The following is a 19,686-nucleotide window of genomic DNA, read 5'->3' on the forward strand; positions in this document are numbered from 1 at the left end:
TGAGACTGAGGTCCAAAGTAGACGTTACAACTTCTGCAAGTCCACCACAGGGGCTTGTAGACACATTGGGTCTTGAAGTTCTCTATATGGGAACCCCTTTATAAAATAGTGTGGGGAGAGGAGGGTCTCCTGCCTCCCCACCCACACAGTTATCTGAGCCAAAAGGTATGTGTCAGGGGGGTTATTTGCCCTGTCAGAGAATAACCCCTTCTGACTGGGCAAATAACACCCCCTGTGCAGTTTCAGTTAGGGAAATGCCATGGGGGAGGCAGGAACCCTCTCCCCCTTGTGCCACACTCCTAGGCCAAATTGAGTCCCCTCAGTACTCCAGTGGAGACTCCGAGCCCCAATGTGTCTGCAAGCCCACATGGTGGACTTGCAGAAGTTGTGACGTCTAGTTTGGACCTCAGTTTCAAATGCCTTTTAAAGCCAGTGCTTTTTTGTAAGTAGAAGTGTCCAGTACTCATATATAAGGTGGCACTGATTGCCATCGATTTCCCCCCTCCCTCTGCAGATCCCTACCAGGCTGTTCTTTGGCTGAGTAGGGCAAGCTGGAGCTTGAAGATCAGGACCTCAAGCTGGAGCTTGAAGATCAGGACTTCAAGCTGGAGCTTGAAGATCAGGACTTCAAGCTGGAGCTTGAAGATCAGAAGATCAGGAGAGCCCCGAAAAAGGTGCTGGTATTCAGTAATGGTCAGGGCTGGTGCCAGTCTTTTTTGCGCCCTAGGCAAGGCTAACTACTTGTGCCCTCCCCATTGCTAACCAATTTTCAAAAAAAACCAGATGTCTTGTAGAAAAAATGAAAGGCTGATGCATTTTTACAAAACTTTTTATAAGACGTTATAATTAATTATATTCCATAGCACTGTTGTGGTACTTATCTTAAAATTAAAAAAATACATAAATTGTCAGCTGCATTTTTTTCCACGAAACTAATCTGTTTAAAACTGTGCCCCCTCAGGCCAGTTCTGCGCCCCTCTGAGGTCTGCGCCCTAGGCGACCGCCTAGCTCGCCTCATGGTAGCACTGGCCCTGGTAATGGTGATTAGTGTTACACTCAAAAACAAAACAAAAAAACCCTGTGCGTAAAACTGTATGAAAGCAATCTTTCCATCCCACTGAAATCAAACATCATCTCAAATGGAGGATGAATTTTATTCAGCATGTGACATCTGCACCTTGCAAAGTATTTTCCTTCTCAGGTGTTCCACATGGCAGAAACTATGCAAATGCAGCTCCGCCCCTCTTTCCACAATCTCTCTTGCATGTTTCCCCTGCCTGACACCTTTCCCGAGAATGGGTTCACTCGGCCCCACAGACCCTACTGTGAAGGAAAGTGTACAAAATGAGCAGAATCAAGCGACAAAACTTTCTCTAAATGGTGTCACTTCAAACTGCACTTAAGAACATAAGAACATAAGAAAGGCCCTGCTGGATCAGACCAAGGTCCATCTAGTCCAGCAGTCTGTTCACACAGTGGCCAACCAGGGGCCTCCAGGAAGCCACAAACAAGACGACTGCAACAGCATTATCCTGCCCGTGTTCCAAAGCACCTAATATAATAGGCATGCTCCTCTGATCCTGGAGATAATAGGTATTCATAAGAACATAAGAAAGGCCCTGCTGGATCAGACCAAGGTCCATCTAGTCCAGCAGTCTGTTCACACAGTGGCCAACCAGGTGCCTCTAGAAAGCCCCCCAAAAAGATGACTGCACTTAGGTGGTGGTTTGGTGTGCTGATTTCTGAATGCTTCCCAACGAAACAAACTCTGTGCACGCAGAAAAAGAACGTGGTAGGATAAAATTTCCTCTTTGGCATGCAAGCTTTGTGTGCAAGATTGTGTCCTCATGGGAGAGCAGGGAAATATCTGATCCCTCACCTGTAAGTCTGAAACGGTCCATTCCAAGGGGGGGAAAAAACTACCATTTGTTTCTATTGATTGTATAAACTGGCCCTGAATCTGGGGAAGTTAAAACTTCCCCAAGATTGATTAACATTGTATTTATTCATTTAATTTCTGTTTATTTCTTTTCCCTAGATTTAATAGCCACTGGCTATCCATCAACCACTTCACACTATAAAAAGGGGAAATGAAATTTATTTTTTCTTGACACTATAAAGAGAAAGGTTGCCACATCTCTCATGCAATTGACTAATCTATTTGACAGCAGATAACGCAATATCTGCTCCTCGGAAAGTGTCTTTAGCTGTTTAATCCAGGGAGGGATACATTTATTTCATGCAATATTATTTTATGGACATGCTAAAACAATGTGGGCAAGGGAGTCTATTTGATCCAGCCCTTGTGTCTCAGCTGAGTCTAGGGCATTACATCTCGCCAAATTTCTGTTTATTTGTTTGCTCTCACATTTGTTTTGGAGGCAAAAAAAAAAAAAAGATCTGAAATTAATCTGAAATATATTCCTAGGAATATAGCTGCTGCCCACCCATTTTATAATGAGGAAGCCGGCCCTAGATTCACACTTGTGAGCAACGTGAAGGCAACCAAAGGTTGATCTCTCGACACTGAAATATCCTGACACTGTTTCTAGGCTAGGCTCCAGTACTCTGAAGCTTACTTAGCATATTGGTCAATCTAGACCTACATAAGAGTTTTGTTGCCACTCACTCTTGGGCACTGTGTACAGATCCTCTTGGAAGGCTCACTCGCTATATCAGTAGGCTGAGGTTTTTCCAATATGGCAGCCAGTGCTTCCTGAAGACTCTTTCCAGGTAATTCTTTTGATCCAGGCTCTTGAGTCACAAGCTCAAGATATTGCCTGAGGAAAGAAAAGAAGGTGATGATGATAGAGCCTTTGAAGACATGAAGCTGCCTTATACTGAATCAGACCCTTGGTCTATCAAAGTCAGTATTGTCTACTCACACCAGCACCGGCTGTCCAGGTTCTCAGGCAGAGGTCTTAAACATCACCTACTTAGAATCATAGATTTGGAAGGGACCACCAGGGTCATCTAGTCCAACCCCCTGCACATGCAGGAAATTTACAACTACCCTCCCCACCACACCGTCAGTGACCACCCCCCCAATACATGCCCAGAAGATGACCAAGATGCATTCCCTCTCATCATATGCTTAAGGTTATAGAATCAGCATTGCTGACAGATGGCCATCTAACCTCCAGGGAAGGAGAGCTTACCACCTCCCAAGGAAGCCCGTTCCACTGATGAACCGCTCTAACTGTTAGAAAATTCTTCCTAATGTCTAGACAGAAACTCTTTTGATTTAATTTCAACCCGTTGTTTCTGGTCTGACCTTCTGGAGCCTAGTCCCTTTAACTGGAGATGCCAGGGATTGAACGTGGGACCTTCTGCATGCCAAGCAGATGCTCTACCACTGAGCCACAGCCTTTGTCTCCACTTGGTTGTGTGAATAGTCTGATCATGTTTCCGTATGCTGAAGACAAGGGAAGGCAATATGCAAGCCCTTGGGAGGTTTTCGTTTGAGAGGCTCTAACCAGACAATATGCTGGGAGTTCCATGGTTGGAGCACCAAGCATTTCTCTAAACTCACAAGGTGTGAGGGCCCCAGATTGGGATCATGGCAGTGGCACACCATTTCTCTGCACTATTTTCTCCCGTACTATTTTCTCAAATTAAAATGTCCCTGACAGCCACCATTTGTCCTATTGAAAACTTACATGAACAGGTACACATTCTGGCGTATTAAGAAATGGCGAGGAGCCCTCAGGAGCAGATCTATTAACCAGTTTCTTGTCACACCGCTGTTCTTGCTTTTGGCTTGTATGCCCCACCTCAAACTTTGCCCTTAGCATGCAGGGCATCAAGATTACCCAGGACTCTGTTTTCGAATCCTGATCGAGATGGCATTATTCACCGTCTCACACAGGCAGATCCAATTGAAGGCACCAATGCAGGACTTACCTGGAGGTGATATTGACTCCCATGGAAGATTTCAGGCTTAGTAAGATTCCATGACTTTCTTCAGCCAATGCAGATTTGAGGAGACTTCCATCCACAGAGTAAACACTTTTACTTGTTGGTTGCCACAGGACTTCAAAAAACTGTGGAAGGTAATGGTATTTTTTTTCTCTCCACTATCCTTTTTGGTGTTTGACAATTTTAAAAGATGTTTATATCATTTATTTAATTTATACCTTGCCTTTCTCCCCAATGGGAGAAATGGCTTCCATCAGACTCCTCTCCTCCATTTTATCCTCACAACGGCCCTGTGAGGTAGGCTAGGCTGAGAGTGTGCGACTGCCCCAAGGTCACACAGTAAGCTTCCACGTCAGAGCGGGGATTCAAACCTGGGTCTCCCAGATTCTAGTCCAACACTCTAACCACTACACCATGCTGGCCTTAATGTCCTTGAATATAGTTTTCCTGTGAGTTTTATGTTGGGTGGGGGGGAATGCTGGAAAGGAATGAAACATATCTTCTTCTGAACTCCCATAATATTTGACTGTCATTCCAAGCTTAGTGATTAAAGTGGGTGAAACGTATTTTCTGTACTCCATTACATTTTGTCTAAATACCAAAAGTGTGGCCTCTGCTTCTAATTTTTCACCAGTTATTTAATATGAATGTAGATCTGTGAGAATGATCTTTTAATTTGCCCGGGCCAAAAGTCCATGAAAGAAATTTCTTCCATCATACCAACAACTAAATATCCCCTCTCTCTTTTGACAGTTTCCTTTCAGCCTTTCAAAAAACCCACTACTGAAGTTTTTTCAAAATGGTATGCCACAGATGTAATATGGGAAGAAACACAATAAATAAATAAATTCACTTGCTTTGTTCACAGAGCTGAATCCAAATTTTGGTCTTATGCAGCTATGAAGGTCTTTTGTCTTCAGAACAGAATTCTTGGAGATGGTGTAAGTTACTTGACAGCTCCCAGAAATGTCCCCCTAAACAAGACAAACAATACAGCATGAATTGAGTTCTGGACTTTGCGCTGTATATGCAGTTGAGGCTGCTTTGACGGCAGCATATTGGATTGGAGTCCTTGTATGTATTACTCTTCCTACAGATTATTTTTATAAATAGGAGTCTATGAGCTACTCTTCCTCCATGTTATTGTTACATATAGGATGCTAATGGGTTGACGATTTTAAAAATCCACATTTCCAATATTTTCCCAATTAACTATTCTCATGTGGAATGTACAGTCTCTATGCTGATTTTAGGAAGAAAGCACTTCCTCTTTGATAAAAATGAAGTGGGACTTGATGGGTGGGCCTGGGTCAGTAAGAGACGTTGAGCCAACAAAATCCTCCCACGATATTACTCTTGAATTTTGGCTTGATTTTGTGACGGGTACATTTTGATGGGTGTGGCATGGTATGGTATAGCCCAGGGGTCTGCAAACTGCAGCTCCTGAGCCGCATGCAGCTCTTTGGCCCATTGAGTGCGGCTCTCCGAACTTGGTTCGGAGCCCCTGCTCTCGCGCCTGCTTGCGCCAGCAGCTGGGCTGCGGAGCCGGTGTGCCTGAGAGAGAGTGAGAGCGCGTGAGCGCGAGAGAACAGGCAAGTGGGCACGCTGTCTCTCCCCCCCGCCCCCGCCATGGAGAATGGCCAGGTCCCCCTTTCCCTTGCCCTCAATGGTTGGAAGGCTAAAGCCTCCCCTCCCCTCTAGCCGCGCGATTGCTGGGCAGGTGGCTAGGTGGTTCCTGCCCGCCCCCTTGCCCACCTATCAGCTGTTGGGCGGGGCGGGCTTCCTTTGGTGGACCTGGCCTCCGGCTGAGTCCCATTGGGAGGCCATGTCTACCCACTGGGTTTCTTGGCGGTAGACCTGGACTCCGAGGAGGGGAAAGTCCCCCTTCAGAGGCCAGGTCTACCAATTGGCTTCTATGGACCTCCGGAGGCCAGGTCTACTGCCAAGAAAGCCAATGGGTAGACCTGGCCTCCCAATGGGACTCAGCCGGAGGCCAGGTCTACCAACAGGCTTTTATGGCGGTAGACCAGGCCTCCTGACGAGGACTCCAGACGGGGAGGGGGAAATGGCAGGGACTTACAATTTAATTTTTATCAATAAATAAGCTCACTATTAAGTATGATATCAAGTTTTATTCAGTGTACCTATAGTTTAATTAAGACTTAAAACTTTAATTAAAGTTTATTAAGTTAATAAACAGTGTACCTACCTATATAGTTTAAGTTTAAGGAATTTGGCTCTCAAAAGAAATCTCAATCGTTGTACTGTTGATATTTGGCTCTTTTGACTAATGAGTTTGCCGACCCCTGGTATAGCCCAATCTTGTCAGATCTCAGAAGCTAAGCAGTGTCAATCTTAGATAGAAGACCACCAAGTAAGGCTCTGAGGAGGAAGGCAATGGCAAACCACCTCTGCTTCTCACTTGCCTTGAAAGCCCCTTGCTGGGGTCACCATAAGTCAGTGACTTGATGGCACATATATACATAATATATATTTTGAAAGAAAAATACCCTCTCAGTGCTGAAATTATAGTTAACAAAGGATTCCAAGATTCCAGGTGACATAAAAATTTCTTTTCATAATTTACCTCAGTCTCGTTTCCAGAATGTGTCTGAAACTGGAGAAGGCTGGCAAGGCCTCGCTTCAGCTCCAAAGTTAGGGGGCTTGTTGCTTTGTTTTCATAAAAGGCTACAATCTGCAAGGTAAAAGCCAAGTTTTATGGGAGAGAATAAAAAAAAAATCACAAGAAACTAGGACATGCTACAAAGACGCAATGTACCACTAAGTAATTGTTGTGCATCCTTTCCTCTCTTGTGAGGCGTGTCCCGTCACAGACCCTCCACCCTGGTGGACCTTAAGTTGGGAGTAGCAAAAGCCACTCAACTGCGACCCCTGGCTGGCAGGTTTTCTGCACCTTAGCACCTCCCCAGCCTCTTTTCCTCCTTGGCCTTGCCTCTGGTCCTCATTTCAAGGGAAGTTGCTCCACTCCCCTTTATCCCTTCACCAATGGACCTACCCTTCCCATAATCCTTCTCTCCCCAGAGGAAGAACTTCCACCCCCTTGTCCAGTCCCTTTGCTGTACCCTACCAGGCTGTCTGCTCTCACTCCCAATATTCCTGGACTCCACCCTTCTCTGGGGAAAATATCCCCTTGATGCCCAGTGGGGCTTCTCATGAGGTGTTCCTGCCCTCCTGCTCTGCTTTGGCTGGGGGAAATGTTCCTTTGATGCCCAACAGGGCTTCTCGTGAGGTGCTCCCACTCTCAGGTTGCCAGCTCTGGGTTGGGAAATACCTGGAGATTTGGGGGGGTGGAGCCTGAGGAGGGAGGGGTTTGGGGAGGGGAGGGACTTCAATGCCATAAAGTCCAATTGCCAAAGCGGCCAATTTCTCCAGGTGAACTGATCTCTATTGGCTGGAGATCAGTTGTAATAGCAGGAGATCTCCACCTAGCACCTGGAGGTTGGCCCCAAACCCCACCCTTCTCAGTCTCTGCCCCAAAAACCTGCCGGTGGTGAAGAGGGACCTGGCAACCCTATTGGCAACCCTTGCCCACTCTCTTGCTCTGTTTTTGTCATGGGCAATTGGCAGTCTCCTGACACTTCCTCTCTGTCAGCCTTAGAGGAAGGGCCTTGCGCTTTCCACCCCTTGCCATTGCTGCTGGGAGAAACGGGCCCACGGGGAATGGGGCTGTCGAGGATTCACCTGTCAGGAGGTGGGGCACAGCCTGCCAGGCCAATGAAGACAGGGACATTGAGGAGCTGTCTGGAGGTAAGTGCAGCAACGCGGTTGGCACTGTTGGCATGGCTTGGGGTGCTGTGGAGGTGCCCTGAGGGGAGCAGGGCACATTCAGTGCTGCCCCTGGAGAAGTCCAAGGCCAGTGCTTGGGGCGGCCTTGGACCATTAGATTTTCCAAAACACATGATCCCAAAGTACAGTGCCATAAAGTGGAAGAAAATGCAGGAAGGTTTTGTGCAACTGTAAGAACTATGAAAAACGTTGGTTGTCATCTCAGTGTTTTAGAGATACACACTAGCAGTAGAACAAGTAGAACACAATTGTGGGACTACTACATGCAGAAGGGCCCTGATCTGGATGGCCCAGGCTAGCCTGATCTCGTTAGATCTCAGAAGCTAAGCAGAGTCAGCCCTGGTTAGTATTGGGATGGGAGACCACCAAGGAAGTCCAGGGTTGCTGTGCAGAGGAAGGCACTGGCAAACCACCTCTGTTAGTCTTTTGCCATGAAAACCCCATAAGGGGTCGCCATAGGTCGGCTGCAACTTCATGGCACTTCACACACACACACATATAGAAGGTTCCAAACAGTGGAGCCAATGATTTCATTTTGGCACATCTGAAGAGCTAATCTTGCAAAAACTGTTTTTATATTAATGAATGTCCTACCCTATGCATATGTAGTGAGGGCAGAGGTGTTCCCGTGTCTTCATTTAATTCATATGATGTATACCATGGTATAATGTATACCATGAGAGAAACAACCATTTTAACCACAGTAATCAAGGACTGATTACTAGCTCTATCCTATGTGTAATTGAGAAATATTTCAAAGAGTAAAATGATCAGGTGAGTGAACTATTATACAGGAATCTCATATAGAATCACTTTGGTCTCCTCCCCTGAGCTTTTAGTGGTTGGACTGTGGAGGTGGAGGGTGCGTTACTTGTTTACTACCAGGGAGTGGTGCCAGATACTGCATGTACTCCCACTAGCTGGTGGAAAGCGGTCTTTATATACTCTGAAGAGTTTCTTCTTACTGTGGTAAGCACTATGCACATCAAAATTACTATTCCAGTGAGTAAGGGTGACAGTGACTCAACTGTACCCTGAAGAATGCTAGTTAGCTTGGATGAACCAGAAGCTGGAGTGAAAATGAGAATATCAACATGCACAAAGAAATATCAACATACCTTTCCATTATTACAGTGGAGGAAAATGGGTTGCTGCAGTTCAGTGATGTTTGGTGAAGCCTCTGCAGAGGGGCCGCTGTGACTGGTCTGATTCTTCTTATGTTCTGGATTGTGATGTACTTGAAAGTTATGTATCTAAGAACCACAAATGGATGGAAGGAAATTTGGAGGATTCAGTGCTACACAGTGTGGATTCTAACAGCCACCAATGTTAAGGGGAATGACACTGTGTCTGTTTTTGTTTCATTTCCCACGTTATAAGCTCTATCCAAATGGAGGTTGCATTGGAGTCCCTCTTGTTGTTCAGATGAAGACTTAGGGGTGCTAAGTATTTATAAACTGAAGGTATAATCTACTTCTCCATTAGGGTTGACAAGTGAAGGGAAGATGTCGGAGGCTGCTGCTTGGCACCCCCATTTCCTTGCGGGAACAGTGCTGCTTTGCAGTTGCTGGGAAGTTATAGCAGCAGATTTTGATGCCTGCCTGCTCAGGAGGGTTGCCAGCCTCCTGCCGGTGGCAAAGAGGGACCTGGCAACCCTAGCTGACAACCTCCATGTGGCATGGAGATCTCCCACTATTACAATTGATCTCCAAACAACCAAGATCAGTTCCCCTGGAGAAAACGGCTGCTTTGGAGGTTGGACTCTACAGCAGTATACCCTGCTGAGGTCCCTCTCCTCCCCAAACTTCCCCAGGTTCCACCTTTCAAATCTCCAGGTATTTCCCAACCCAGAGCTGGCAACCCTGTTTTCCATCAAACCTGCACAATATGCATTGTAGAGCCCCCTGCTTATTCCCACGTACTCTTTGGGCCCTCATACGATGTGTTTTTAAATGACCTTTTAAAAATACGCAGTAAACTGCTATCAGGAAATGCCAGGAGATTTGGGGTGGGGATGTGGAGCCTGGGGAGAGTGGAGTTTGGGGAGGGGAGGGTGCTTAGCAGGGATGTGCTGCAATAGAGTCTGCCCTCAAAAGCTGTCATGTCATCCAGCGGAACTGATCTATGTGGTCTGGAGACCAGTTGTAACCCCAGAAGAACCACAGGCTGAACTTTGAGGTTCAAGCAAAATAGGGCGTACTGAAAGAAAGTAATATATAGCAAACCCCGTTTTAAGAGCGTTGTGGAACTATAAAAATATTAACTAACATTAGTGGGGTTTACGTTACTGAAAACCTTTCCCTTCGGGGTTGCTATATATGAACCTTGAGGAGCTCCAGGTTGGGAAACTCTTGGAGATTTGGCGGTGGAGCCTGGGGAGGACAGGGACAACCTGGAAACTGCAGCTGCTTCAGAGTGTAGCAGCCTGATTGTCAGGAGCTGGCTAATAGGAATACATCTGGCCCGTTCTAAAACACTGATGTTGGCTGCCAGGTTGTTACCAAGTCCAATTCAAGATCCTGTTTATGACCTTTAAACTCCCTCGTGGCCTACGAACTACCCATCTGAAAGACTGTCTTTCTCCATACTTCCTTTGCACCACTTCCAGCCCTCTAGCTGTCACCTACTCGTCCCCTCTCCACGTAAGATTTCTCGCTTTGCATCTGCCAGAGCCTGTTCCTTTTCGACATTCAACCTTGTGGAATGGGCTCCCTGAGGAAGGTACCCTCCTTTATTTCTGAGTGTTTTTAATGGGGTTTGAGCTGCAGCATTTTCTAGGGATCCATGGGGTTTCATTGTAAAATGGATGATTTTAATTTAGCATGGTAAGTCACGAGGGAAAGGCAGGATATAATTATTTTAATAAATAATGAATAAATAAATAAATAAATACAAGGGTTTGTGGAACCATGCTACTATTTTCCTAGCACTCCCAGTTCTTTGGAGTCAGCCCATAATGTCTGCCTGAATATGGTTTTTAAAAAATCCCCAGTATTCAATAGTGCTGGAATATCAGTATCTTTCTCAAGGGCTTAAAACCAATTCAGGTCACTGACCTCGACTTGGAGAAGGTGCTCCCTTGCATCACTGACATTTCTCCACAAGAGGTGGACATGAACTAAGGCTTCAGACTGAACCTGACTTCTTTGCCATGATGATCTCGAGAGATGATTGAACTGGGTATCTAATGAGTATCGGTACTGATACAGGACTCCGGGCTGAAAAGCTGGGGCTTCCACGTTTTCTGCAAAAGAGCCCACATTGAAATAACTTAAACATCTGTAGGTAAGACTGTGAGTTAAAGCTGTTCCATGTGAACAAGATGAGGGTTGGGTTTGCTGGAAATGCAGAATGCAGGGATCCTCCCCTCTTTGCTAGATGGTCACAACAACCCTTTGAGAGAGGTTGTGTTTGTGTGTGTGTGTGTGTGCGCATGTATGTTAAGTGCCGTCGAGTCGCTTCCGACTCATGACGACCCTATGAATCAATGTCCTCCAAAATATCCTATCTTTAACAGCCTTGTTCAGATCTTGCAAATTGAGGGCCGTGGCTTCCTTTGTAGAGTCCATCCATCTCTGGTTGGGTCTTCCTCTTTTCCTGCTGCCCTCAACCTTTCCTAGCATAATTATCTTTTCCAGTGCCTCTTTGTCTTCTCATAATGTGACCAAAATACAATAGCCTCAGTTTGGTCATTTAAGCTTCTAGGGTCAGTTCAGGCTTGATTTGATCTGTAACCAACTGATTTCTTGTTGTTGTTGTTTGGAAGTCACAGTATCCGTAACACTCTCCTCCAACACCACATTTCAAAGGAATCTACTTTCTTCCTATCAGCTTTCTTCATTGTCCAGCTTTCACACCCATACATAGTAATAGGGAATATGATGTCATGACATGAGAGAGGTTAGTCCAAGTCAATGAGTGGCCCAAGGTCACTTACAGTGATTTGATTTATCTGATTTATTAGATTTGTACCCCATCCTCCCCAGCACAGCTGGGCTCAGTGCAGTCCTGTGCACACTAACCTGGGAGTAATCCCCATAGAATACAGTGGGGCTTACTATCCCTGGCATTTCCAGTTAAAGGTTTGGTTTATTGCTCTTTTAACAAAGCCATAAGAAAAAAAAACCACAAGCAAATACGCATAAACTTATAGATTTCCAGTTAAAAGGATAGGTAGTAAGTGATGTGAAAGATCTCTGCCTAAGGCCCTTGAGAGCCACTGCCAGTCTGAGTAGACAATGCTGACCTTGATGGACTATTGGTCTGATTCAGTATGAGGCAGCTTTGGGTATCCATGTGATTAAATATGTTTTAAGGAGTATTTTTGCAACGCATGATTTAATGTTTGTAATAATCAAATATTCATTTTTATACCTTATTAAATTAGGAATTCACATAGCTTCCCTATTCAAGTATCAAAGGGGAGGCATTTCTCTAGCCAGCAAGGTATAGTGGCTAGCAAACCAGACTAGGACCTGGGAGAACCAGTTTCAAACCCCCATGCTGCCATGGAAACTCACAGGGTGGCTTTGGGCCAGTCACTTTCTCTCACAGCCCATTCCTGAAAGGGGGACGAAACTCCTTTCGAGCTGGCGTGATCCTGTGCTGGCGTGTGTGTGTGTTAAGTGCCGTCAAGTAGCTTCCGACTCATGGCGACCCTATGAATCAATGTCCTCCAAAATGTCCTATCTTTGACAACCTTGCTCAGGTCTTGCAAATTGAGGGCTGTGGCTTCCTTTATTGAGTCCATCCATCTCTTGTTGGGTCTTCCTCTTTTCCTGCTGCCCTCAACTTTTCCTAGCATGACCGTCTTTTCTAGTGACTCTTGTCTTCTCATAATGTGACCAAAATACGACAGCCTCAGTTTATTCATTTTAGCTTCGAGGGTCAGTTCAGGCTTGATTTGATCTATAACCCACTGATTTATTTTTTTGGTGGTCCAGGGTATCCGTAACACTCTCCTCCAACACCACATTTCAAAGGAGTCTACTTTCTTCCTGTCAGCTTTCTTCATTGTCCAGCTTTCACATCCATACATAGTAATAGGGAATACAATGGCATGAATTAACCTAATCTTGGTGGCCAGTGACACCTACACTGTGACACCTACACAGGTGGCACCTACACTGGCACGGGGGCAAACATGCTGGCATCCGGGCAATGCCAGGCTTTGCCAGCCCCTGCCGCCAACACAGCCATGTCAGCATGGGAGGGGGCGATCCCGGGGCATTCCCAGGGATGGAGCTGCCTTAGGCAGCTTCTACAGCCCTTCCGCCCTAGGAATGCCCCCTTGAGAGGTGGCAGGGCTGCGGCACCTTTTGTTTTGTTGGTGCAGCCTCACTTTCTTCAATGGGGCCTTCCCCCACTTTTCCTGTAACTTTTTTTAAAAAGTGGGGGGTTGTGTCTGCGGCAGCTGGGAAGCCTCTGAGGAAGCACCACGGTCCTGCCACTACTGGCTGCCACAGATCTACCCCCCCTTTCAGGATCGCGCTCTCAGTGTAGCCTAAAGACCAACTTTGTATGGGGTTACATATGATAACTGCTGTTAGAACAACCTTTGCCAGGCATTGGAAACAAAAATTGATTCCAAAGATAGAGGAATGGCTGGTTAAAGTTAAAGAAATATATGTTTTAATTAAGCTAACAACATATCAGAAAAATAGAGATACAATATGTTTAGATGAGTGACGGTCACAAACTATAAATAAAATAGAGAATTTTATAAATAAGGGCGAGAAAGGGGAATGCGTTGTGCTCAGGCAGGACAGAATGATGAATATGAAGAAATAAGCTGTAACATAGGAATCCCGTTGTTATCTTATACTGTATATAGATATATTGTATTTTAAATCATGAAGATTGTCATTTTTTTCTGCTTCTTTCAGTTGCTGTTATCGTTTATTGTTATTGTTATTGTTGTTCTCCAATAATTTTTTTAAATTAAAAAAATTATCTAAATTAATTTGCATCAATATGGTCCAAACATAATTCCCCTGGGTACAGCATAAACTTGCAACGTGCCCCTCACTTCCGCTTCTCATTCCATCTGCACAATCTCATGTCCCCACCCCACCCACTGAACTAAGAAAAATACTCCGCATCATGGTAATGGACTTGAAGCCCTGCCTGAACCGCAGGGAAGTGTATTCCCTTGCATGCGAGGGACCTGTGCGGGGCCATTCAGTTGCTGTGAATAGTGATTGCACTTTTCAGCACCATTCAATTCTGTATTTCTCAGTGTCGCTGAAGCCCACTGCCCAAAGAAAGCTCAGAGACCACGGTTTGAGTGCCAAGAACGTGAAAGTTTGAGAGGGTGGCCGGGTTGGTTTGCATTCGTCGGTGTTCCACTGCAAACCAACCCGGCCACCCTCTCAAACTTTCAGATTGTTGGGGCTCAAACCCTGGTCCAGTAGCACCTTGGGTTTTGGGAGATATAAGCTTCTGGAAGTCAAACCTCGTCAGAAAGATCCATAAAGGGAGCTTTGACTCTCGGAAACTTGTATTGCAAAAATCTTGTCGGTCTCAGTGGTGCTACGGGATCGAGCACCAACCTGAAAGAGATTCAAAGAGAGCTGTCTGTGAACCCTGGAGATTCACTTGTTGTTCGTTGCCATGCAAATTATCTGGAGATAAAAGGACGAGAAAAGTTAGCCTTTTTAGAACTTGGCTGCTTTTCTGATCTGGAATTGACATGAGCACCTGACTACTTTGTATACGATTTGTGTACTCCATAGACAATTTAAAACACTCACACACCCCAATTTCGCATTTCATTCCCCCTCCCCAACGCAAATGTTGTGCTGCTCTTACCTGTTGTGGTGCTGGGAAAGACAAAGAAAAGTAACCATAAACATCTTGATGCTGCTTGACAGTTCATGATGTAGATTGTGTGCTTAGATCAAAAGGCAAGGCGAAGTTGCTGGACAGAGAACCCAGCCTGTTCAGGGATGCGGGGGGGGGGGGGGAGAGAGAGAGAGAGAGAGAGAGAGACCCTATAAGAAAGACTGAAACAGACTATTCATAATGCCATGTGGGCAGATCTGATTTGCTCCCTATCCCTAAATCACACATCACAAGCGAAGCAAATGATTAATCGGCAGCAGGAATACAAGAATGCAAGACACTCAGGAACTGGAATATGTGTGAAAAAGCCTTTGGGTACAAAAAGCATTCTGAAGTGGAGCAGACCAGCCTTTGGGATTTGCCTATGTATGTTCCATACGAAGAGCAGTCCTCTCTCCCCCTGTCTTGTAAAATGACCCGTTGTATTCCCTTCCCCTCGGCCATTTCTGTTGGGTAAATGCAGCAAAGCCCCCCCCCCAAGGGAAATAGCCAAAGCAAAGGAGTGGGGGTGCCTCTCTCCTTCCCCTGGTTTCAGAGACCTCGGTGTCCCAGCCACCTGGATCAAGTCACTTCAAGGGGCTGTCTGCAAGGCAGGAAGAAACAGGGCTTTGTAAACATTGTGCTACTTCAGCCAGACACATTCATCGCAGGTCCTGTTTATAGTTTGCATGCAGGGCTTTCTTCGTCTGCACGCATTAAGGGGAACCACTTGACAGGACATAATTCAGAACAAAAATATATTAAAGTTGGGAGGGTGCTGCTTTTGCACACCAGCAGACACTTATAGGCCGGGGCAGCCAGTTTTGATTGTTCCTACCATGTGGTTAATTTGAGGATATCATGGGTCAGTATGTGACAGCGCAAAAACTAGGTGCTTTCCCAGTAAAAAAGGAGGAATCTTGGGGTTTTTTTTTTTAATTGATGGCCTTGTGGCGCAGAGTGGTAAGCTACAGTCCTGCAGTCCAAGCTCTGCTCACGACCTGAGTTCGATCCCGACGGAAGTCGGTTCCAGGAAAGAGTACCTTTTAATCTGATCTAGATGACATTGCTAACATAAAGTGTAATTAATTATATTAATAGAATATTGTGATTGAAACTTAACTGAGATATAAGAATAATTAAGATCAGATCATATCACGATGGGATAGAATACTTTATTAAGAGGCGGACGGAGGTGATGGGGAAGTCAACAAATTTTCCTTTATTTTTTATTTTATTAAGTACTTAAATAACTATAACAACATTACTTATGATTTAGCTTTTTATATTACTTTTATTGTTGTTTGTCAACATGGAAAATTTATATTATAAAAACCAATAAAATTTTCAAAAAAAAAAAAAAAAAGGAAGTCGGTTCCAGGAAGCCGGCTCAAGGTTGACTCAGCCTTCCATCCTTCCGAGGTCGGTAAAATGAGTACCCAGCTTGCTGGGGTAAAGGGTAGACGAGTGGGGAAGGCACTGGCAAACCACCCCGCAAACAAAGTCTGCCTAGTAAACGTCGGGATGTGACATCACCCCATTGGTCAGGAATGACCCGGTGCTTGCACAGGGGACCTTTACCTTTTTAAGCTCATGTGCAGGCATTTTTCATCCTTGTGATGCGGCTTCAAGATTCCATTAAAAAACTTAGATGGCACAAATCTAGAGGCACTTTTTAATCACAGTTGGTGGACATTCAATAGAATTCAAAATTTTTGGAAAGAAACTCATAAAAACATCGAAAAAATATTGGGAAGACATATAGACTTTGTCCCGAAACTATTTCTTTTGCATAAAGTGCCCGACGATATAAAAAATGAGCACCATGATTTGATTAAATATTTAGTAACAGCAGCAAGGACAACAATAGCATCTACCTGGAAGACAGAGACTGTACCAGATATGCAAACATGGCTGGAAAAATCCTTGGACTACATAACAATGGCAAAACTACCTGGCGGATAAGACACAAGAATATCACCAAGAAAAATGGAAGTCTTTTTATCAATTTTTTGGCAACATCTCTCTAAGATAAAGGATTAAAAAGTGTCTAGTATTGGTTAACAATCTTCTATATAACAAAAATGAATGACTGTCAATATGTAAGGCTACATAAGCTACAAAAAAACATAAACCAAGGCAAAATTTCAACATAGAAAAGGACGAAGATACACAGAAATGTATGTTCCGTAATGTGTGTGTTTCTTTCAAAACTGAATAAAAAGAATATAAAAAAACCTGTCAGATTCTAGGACTCTGTTGCCTCTCAGGAATCATCAACTTTACTCCAGACATTTGCAGAGAGTTTAAGAAGAATTTATTTGAAAGGAAGAGTACAGTAATCTAAGAAACACAACGTTACAATGGCGCAAAATCATTTGGAGGGCATTCTTATAGAGTACACAAGCTAGAAATGTTTACAAGTAAAAGCTTTGAAATGCAAAACATTAGAGGTTCCCCAACACCAAGAGAGAGAATTCACACCTTAAGATCAGAGCAGGGTTACAATCAGGAAGTCACTTTGAAATGGAGATTTCTCGAGCCGCTGGCTGTTGCCCCTTCCTTCCTTTCTCTTTCCCACGGGAAGGAGGGGTGAAAAGAAAGTCACCTCGCTATCCAGGGTTCGATTGCATGCCCTCGCTGACAAAACCTTAGATGACTTAGAGACCTTCTTTAGTCATTTGTTCAGCGAATTAGAGATGGCTGTGGCATCTGCATTTGAATGGCAGTTTCCCACATTCTTAGTTCACTGTGCCTGTGCTATGTAACATAAGAACATAAGAAATAAGAACATAAGAAATGCCCTGCTGGATCAGACCAAGGCCCATCAAGTCCAGCAGTCTGTTCACACAGTGGCCAACCAGGTGCCTCTAGGAAGCCCACAAAAAAGATGACTGCAGCAGCACCATCCTGCCTGTGTTCCACCACACCCAAAATAATAGGCCTGCTCCTCTGATACTAGAGAGAATAGGTATGCAGCATGACTAGTATCCATTCTAACTAACAGCCCTCTCCTCCATGAATATGTCCCCTCCCCTCTTAAAGCCCTCCAAGCTTTAAGTACATAGGGATGAGTATATGGCTCGATCTCTCACCACTGAATACCCAAAACAGACTCCACAGAAGCATGGAGTTTGAGATGATAGGACTAACTATGGTTATTGTCTCTGTGGAGTTTCATGTGAAACATACAAGCTCATGACTGATGTCTACCCAAAGCAAGCTCCATGGCTCAGCTCAAGCATTTTGGACGTTTACCAGCAAACCATTACATTTAAAAGAAACCTTGTGAAGCGGGTCGTGCTGTTCAGATGACAGGCTCTTAGAATGTATCACTTATCTTATTCAGTTATCTTATTCAGCCAGTCATTGAGTAAGCAGGACTCAACAACTTTTAAAAAGCAAGTCTTTTTATTGATATACTTCTAGTAAAATATGTGTAAATGCAGATTATCAAGTCTTTAACACTTCTATAAAAACTCTTGTCAAAGTACAATGTATGTATTTACAATGTATGAAGTTAAAGCAAGCAAGTCTTACATACTATTCAGTTTCAAAATCCAACTTCTAAAATATAACAGTCAAATTATTCTGATTCAGTTCAAAGTATCTAATTCATAAAGTCTCGAGTAATGTATTTAAGCCATACATACCAGTCAGCCTTTTCTTGAGAGCCTTTGGAAGGTTCTGATTCTCTGGGCTTACTGTGGCTGTATTTATACTGTTTCAGACTCATTAAGAGTGTTGATTTTACCATCAGGAGGGATATCTTCCTCCCTACTTTCCGATAACATGAGCAGTGCAATGTCTTAGTTGCAGCTGTTCAGGTTATTAGCTTCTCCCCATGACCAAATATGGGCTTCCTTTCCTTTCAGTCTATTTTGCTTAAAGTATAAACAATCATTTCTGAGCTCCATGATCATATACTCAATTTTCATACCATTCCCATCTTCAGTACAATACGCATTAAATGAGACTATTTAGAAATCTACAATACAATATATAACTATATAAATCATAAAACACAATTATTGCTCACATTGTAACATGTAACCATCTGGTCAGTAGGAAACATAGCCTTCAGCAAGGTTATAGAAAGCAAGAAGCTTACTGCACTTATAGCCTTGAGGTCTTTGAGTATACCTTCTCAAGGTTTGAGGATAGCAGGACATTTCTGCTCTTGAGATATGAGCAGTTGACAGCTGGCAGCTGAATCAGAAAGGGTAATTTCAGATACACCTTTCTGGCAGATAGTGAAGAATGACTCTGTTCTTCTCCCTTCAAGGACAAGACCAGGGTAAGTTAGTTAGCTATTGAAAGAATTCAGACCTTGAGAGAATTCAGTCAGCCTGTTCTAAGGACATTTGCATTTTGCAAGCTGTTGCCAGGCTTTTCATTACACAAATCTCTGCAGTTTGTGGTTCAGTTTGTATGTTGTGTTCAAGCTCTACATGGAATTAATTCTGCACATGTACACAAAATACCATCATTATGTGAGAGACCGCAACACTTGTGACACAGACGTACATTTATTAATTCGTATATTTATTCTGAAATGTCTTACCTAGCTTTTTCTTTAAAATGTTCAGAGCATTTTAGAACATTTCAAAATCAAATTCTTTCAGCGTTTTAGTGGAATCTTCCACCTTTTTAATTATTTACAAATCAAAGACAACATTTTTCCAGCCTTGAAAGTGTCCAAAATTGTGAAGAAAGCAACTGTTTTTCAGATAAGCATTTGTACATCTCATGACTGTATTTAACAGCGATAAGAGAATTCTCAGTTGTCTGGAAGATAGTGTACTGAAATAGTTTTGCCTTTGATATGCTCTTGTTCCCCGTGCAAGCATCTGAACCCTTAGCCACTTCCCCTCATCCTACTGCTAATGATTGTAGGTCACAATTCCCAAACTGGGGGAAGGGAAGGGGTATGGGATACAGCAGAAACAAAAGGTCATAGCAGAATGTACGTGTAGGAGAATAAGGCAACTGTAGAGAGCTGCTGCATATTGTGAAAATAATGTCTGAAAATAGCTTCTGAAGTCCGGGAGTGGGCATGGGTACTGAAATGAGGCTACTGCAACTTCTCAGCTCCTTTCTGAACCCCTTGGCTGTGGGCCACAGGAGAGGAATGCTAGC

General features: G+C 44.1%; 1 protein-coding gene across 1 annotated transcript in view; it reads right to left on the minus strand.

Annotated features, from left to right (window-relative positions):
• The window catches only part of LOC130478150 (microsomal triglyceride transfer protein-like), a 34,682-nt gene extending 20,080 nt beyond the window's left edge, over nucleotides 1-14,602 (minus strand). The window contains exons 1-7 of the mRNA XM_056850281.1: nucleotides 14,536-14,602; nucleotides 10,782-10,969; nucleotides 8,844-8,978; nucleotides 6,506-6,613; nucleotides 4,776-4,892; nucleotides 3,904-4,043; nucleotides 2,630-2,780 (exon numbers count right to left, since the gene is read on the minus strand). Of these exons, the coding sequence (XP_056706259.1) occupies nucleotides 2,630-2,780; nucleotides 3,904-4,043; nucleotides 4,776-4,892; nucleotides 6,506-6,613; nucleotides 8,844-8,978; nucleotides 10,782-10,969; nucleotides 14,536-14,602 (906 nt within the window). The remainder of the gene's footprint in view (nucleotides 1-2,629; nucleotides 2,781-3,903; nucleotides 4,044-4,775; nucleotides 4,893-6,505; nucleotides 6,614-8,843; nucleotides 8,979-10,781; nucleotides 10,970-14,535) is intronic.
• Nucleotides 14,603-19,686: the final 5,084 nt, after the last annotated feature.

Source organism: Euleptes europaea, chromosome 5 (genome assembly GCF_029931775.1).
Source record: "Euleptes europaea isolate rEulEur1 chromosome 5, rEulEur1.hap1, whole genome shotgun sequence".
NCBI lineage: Eukaryota > Metazoa > Chordata > Lepidosauria > Squamata > Sphaerodactylidae > Euleptes > Euleptes europaea.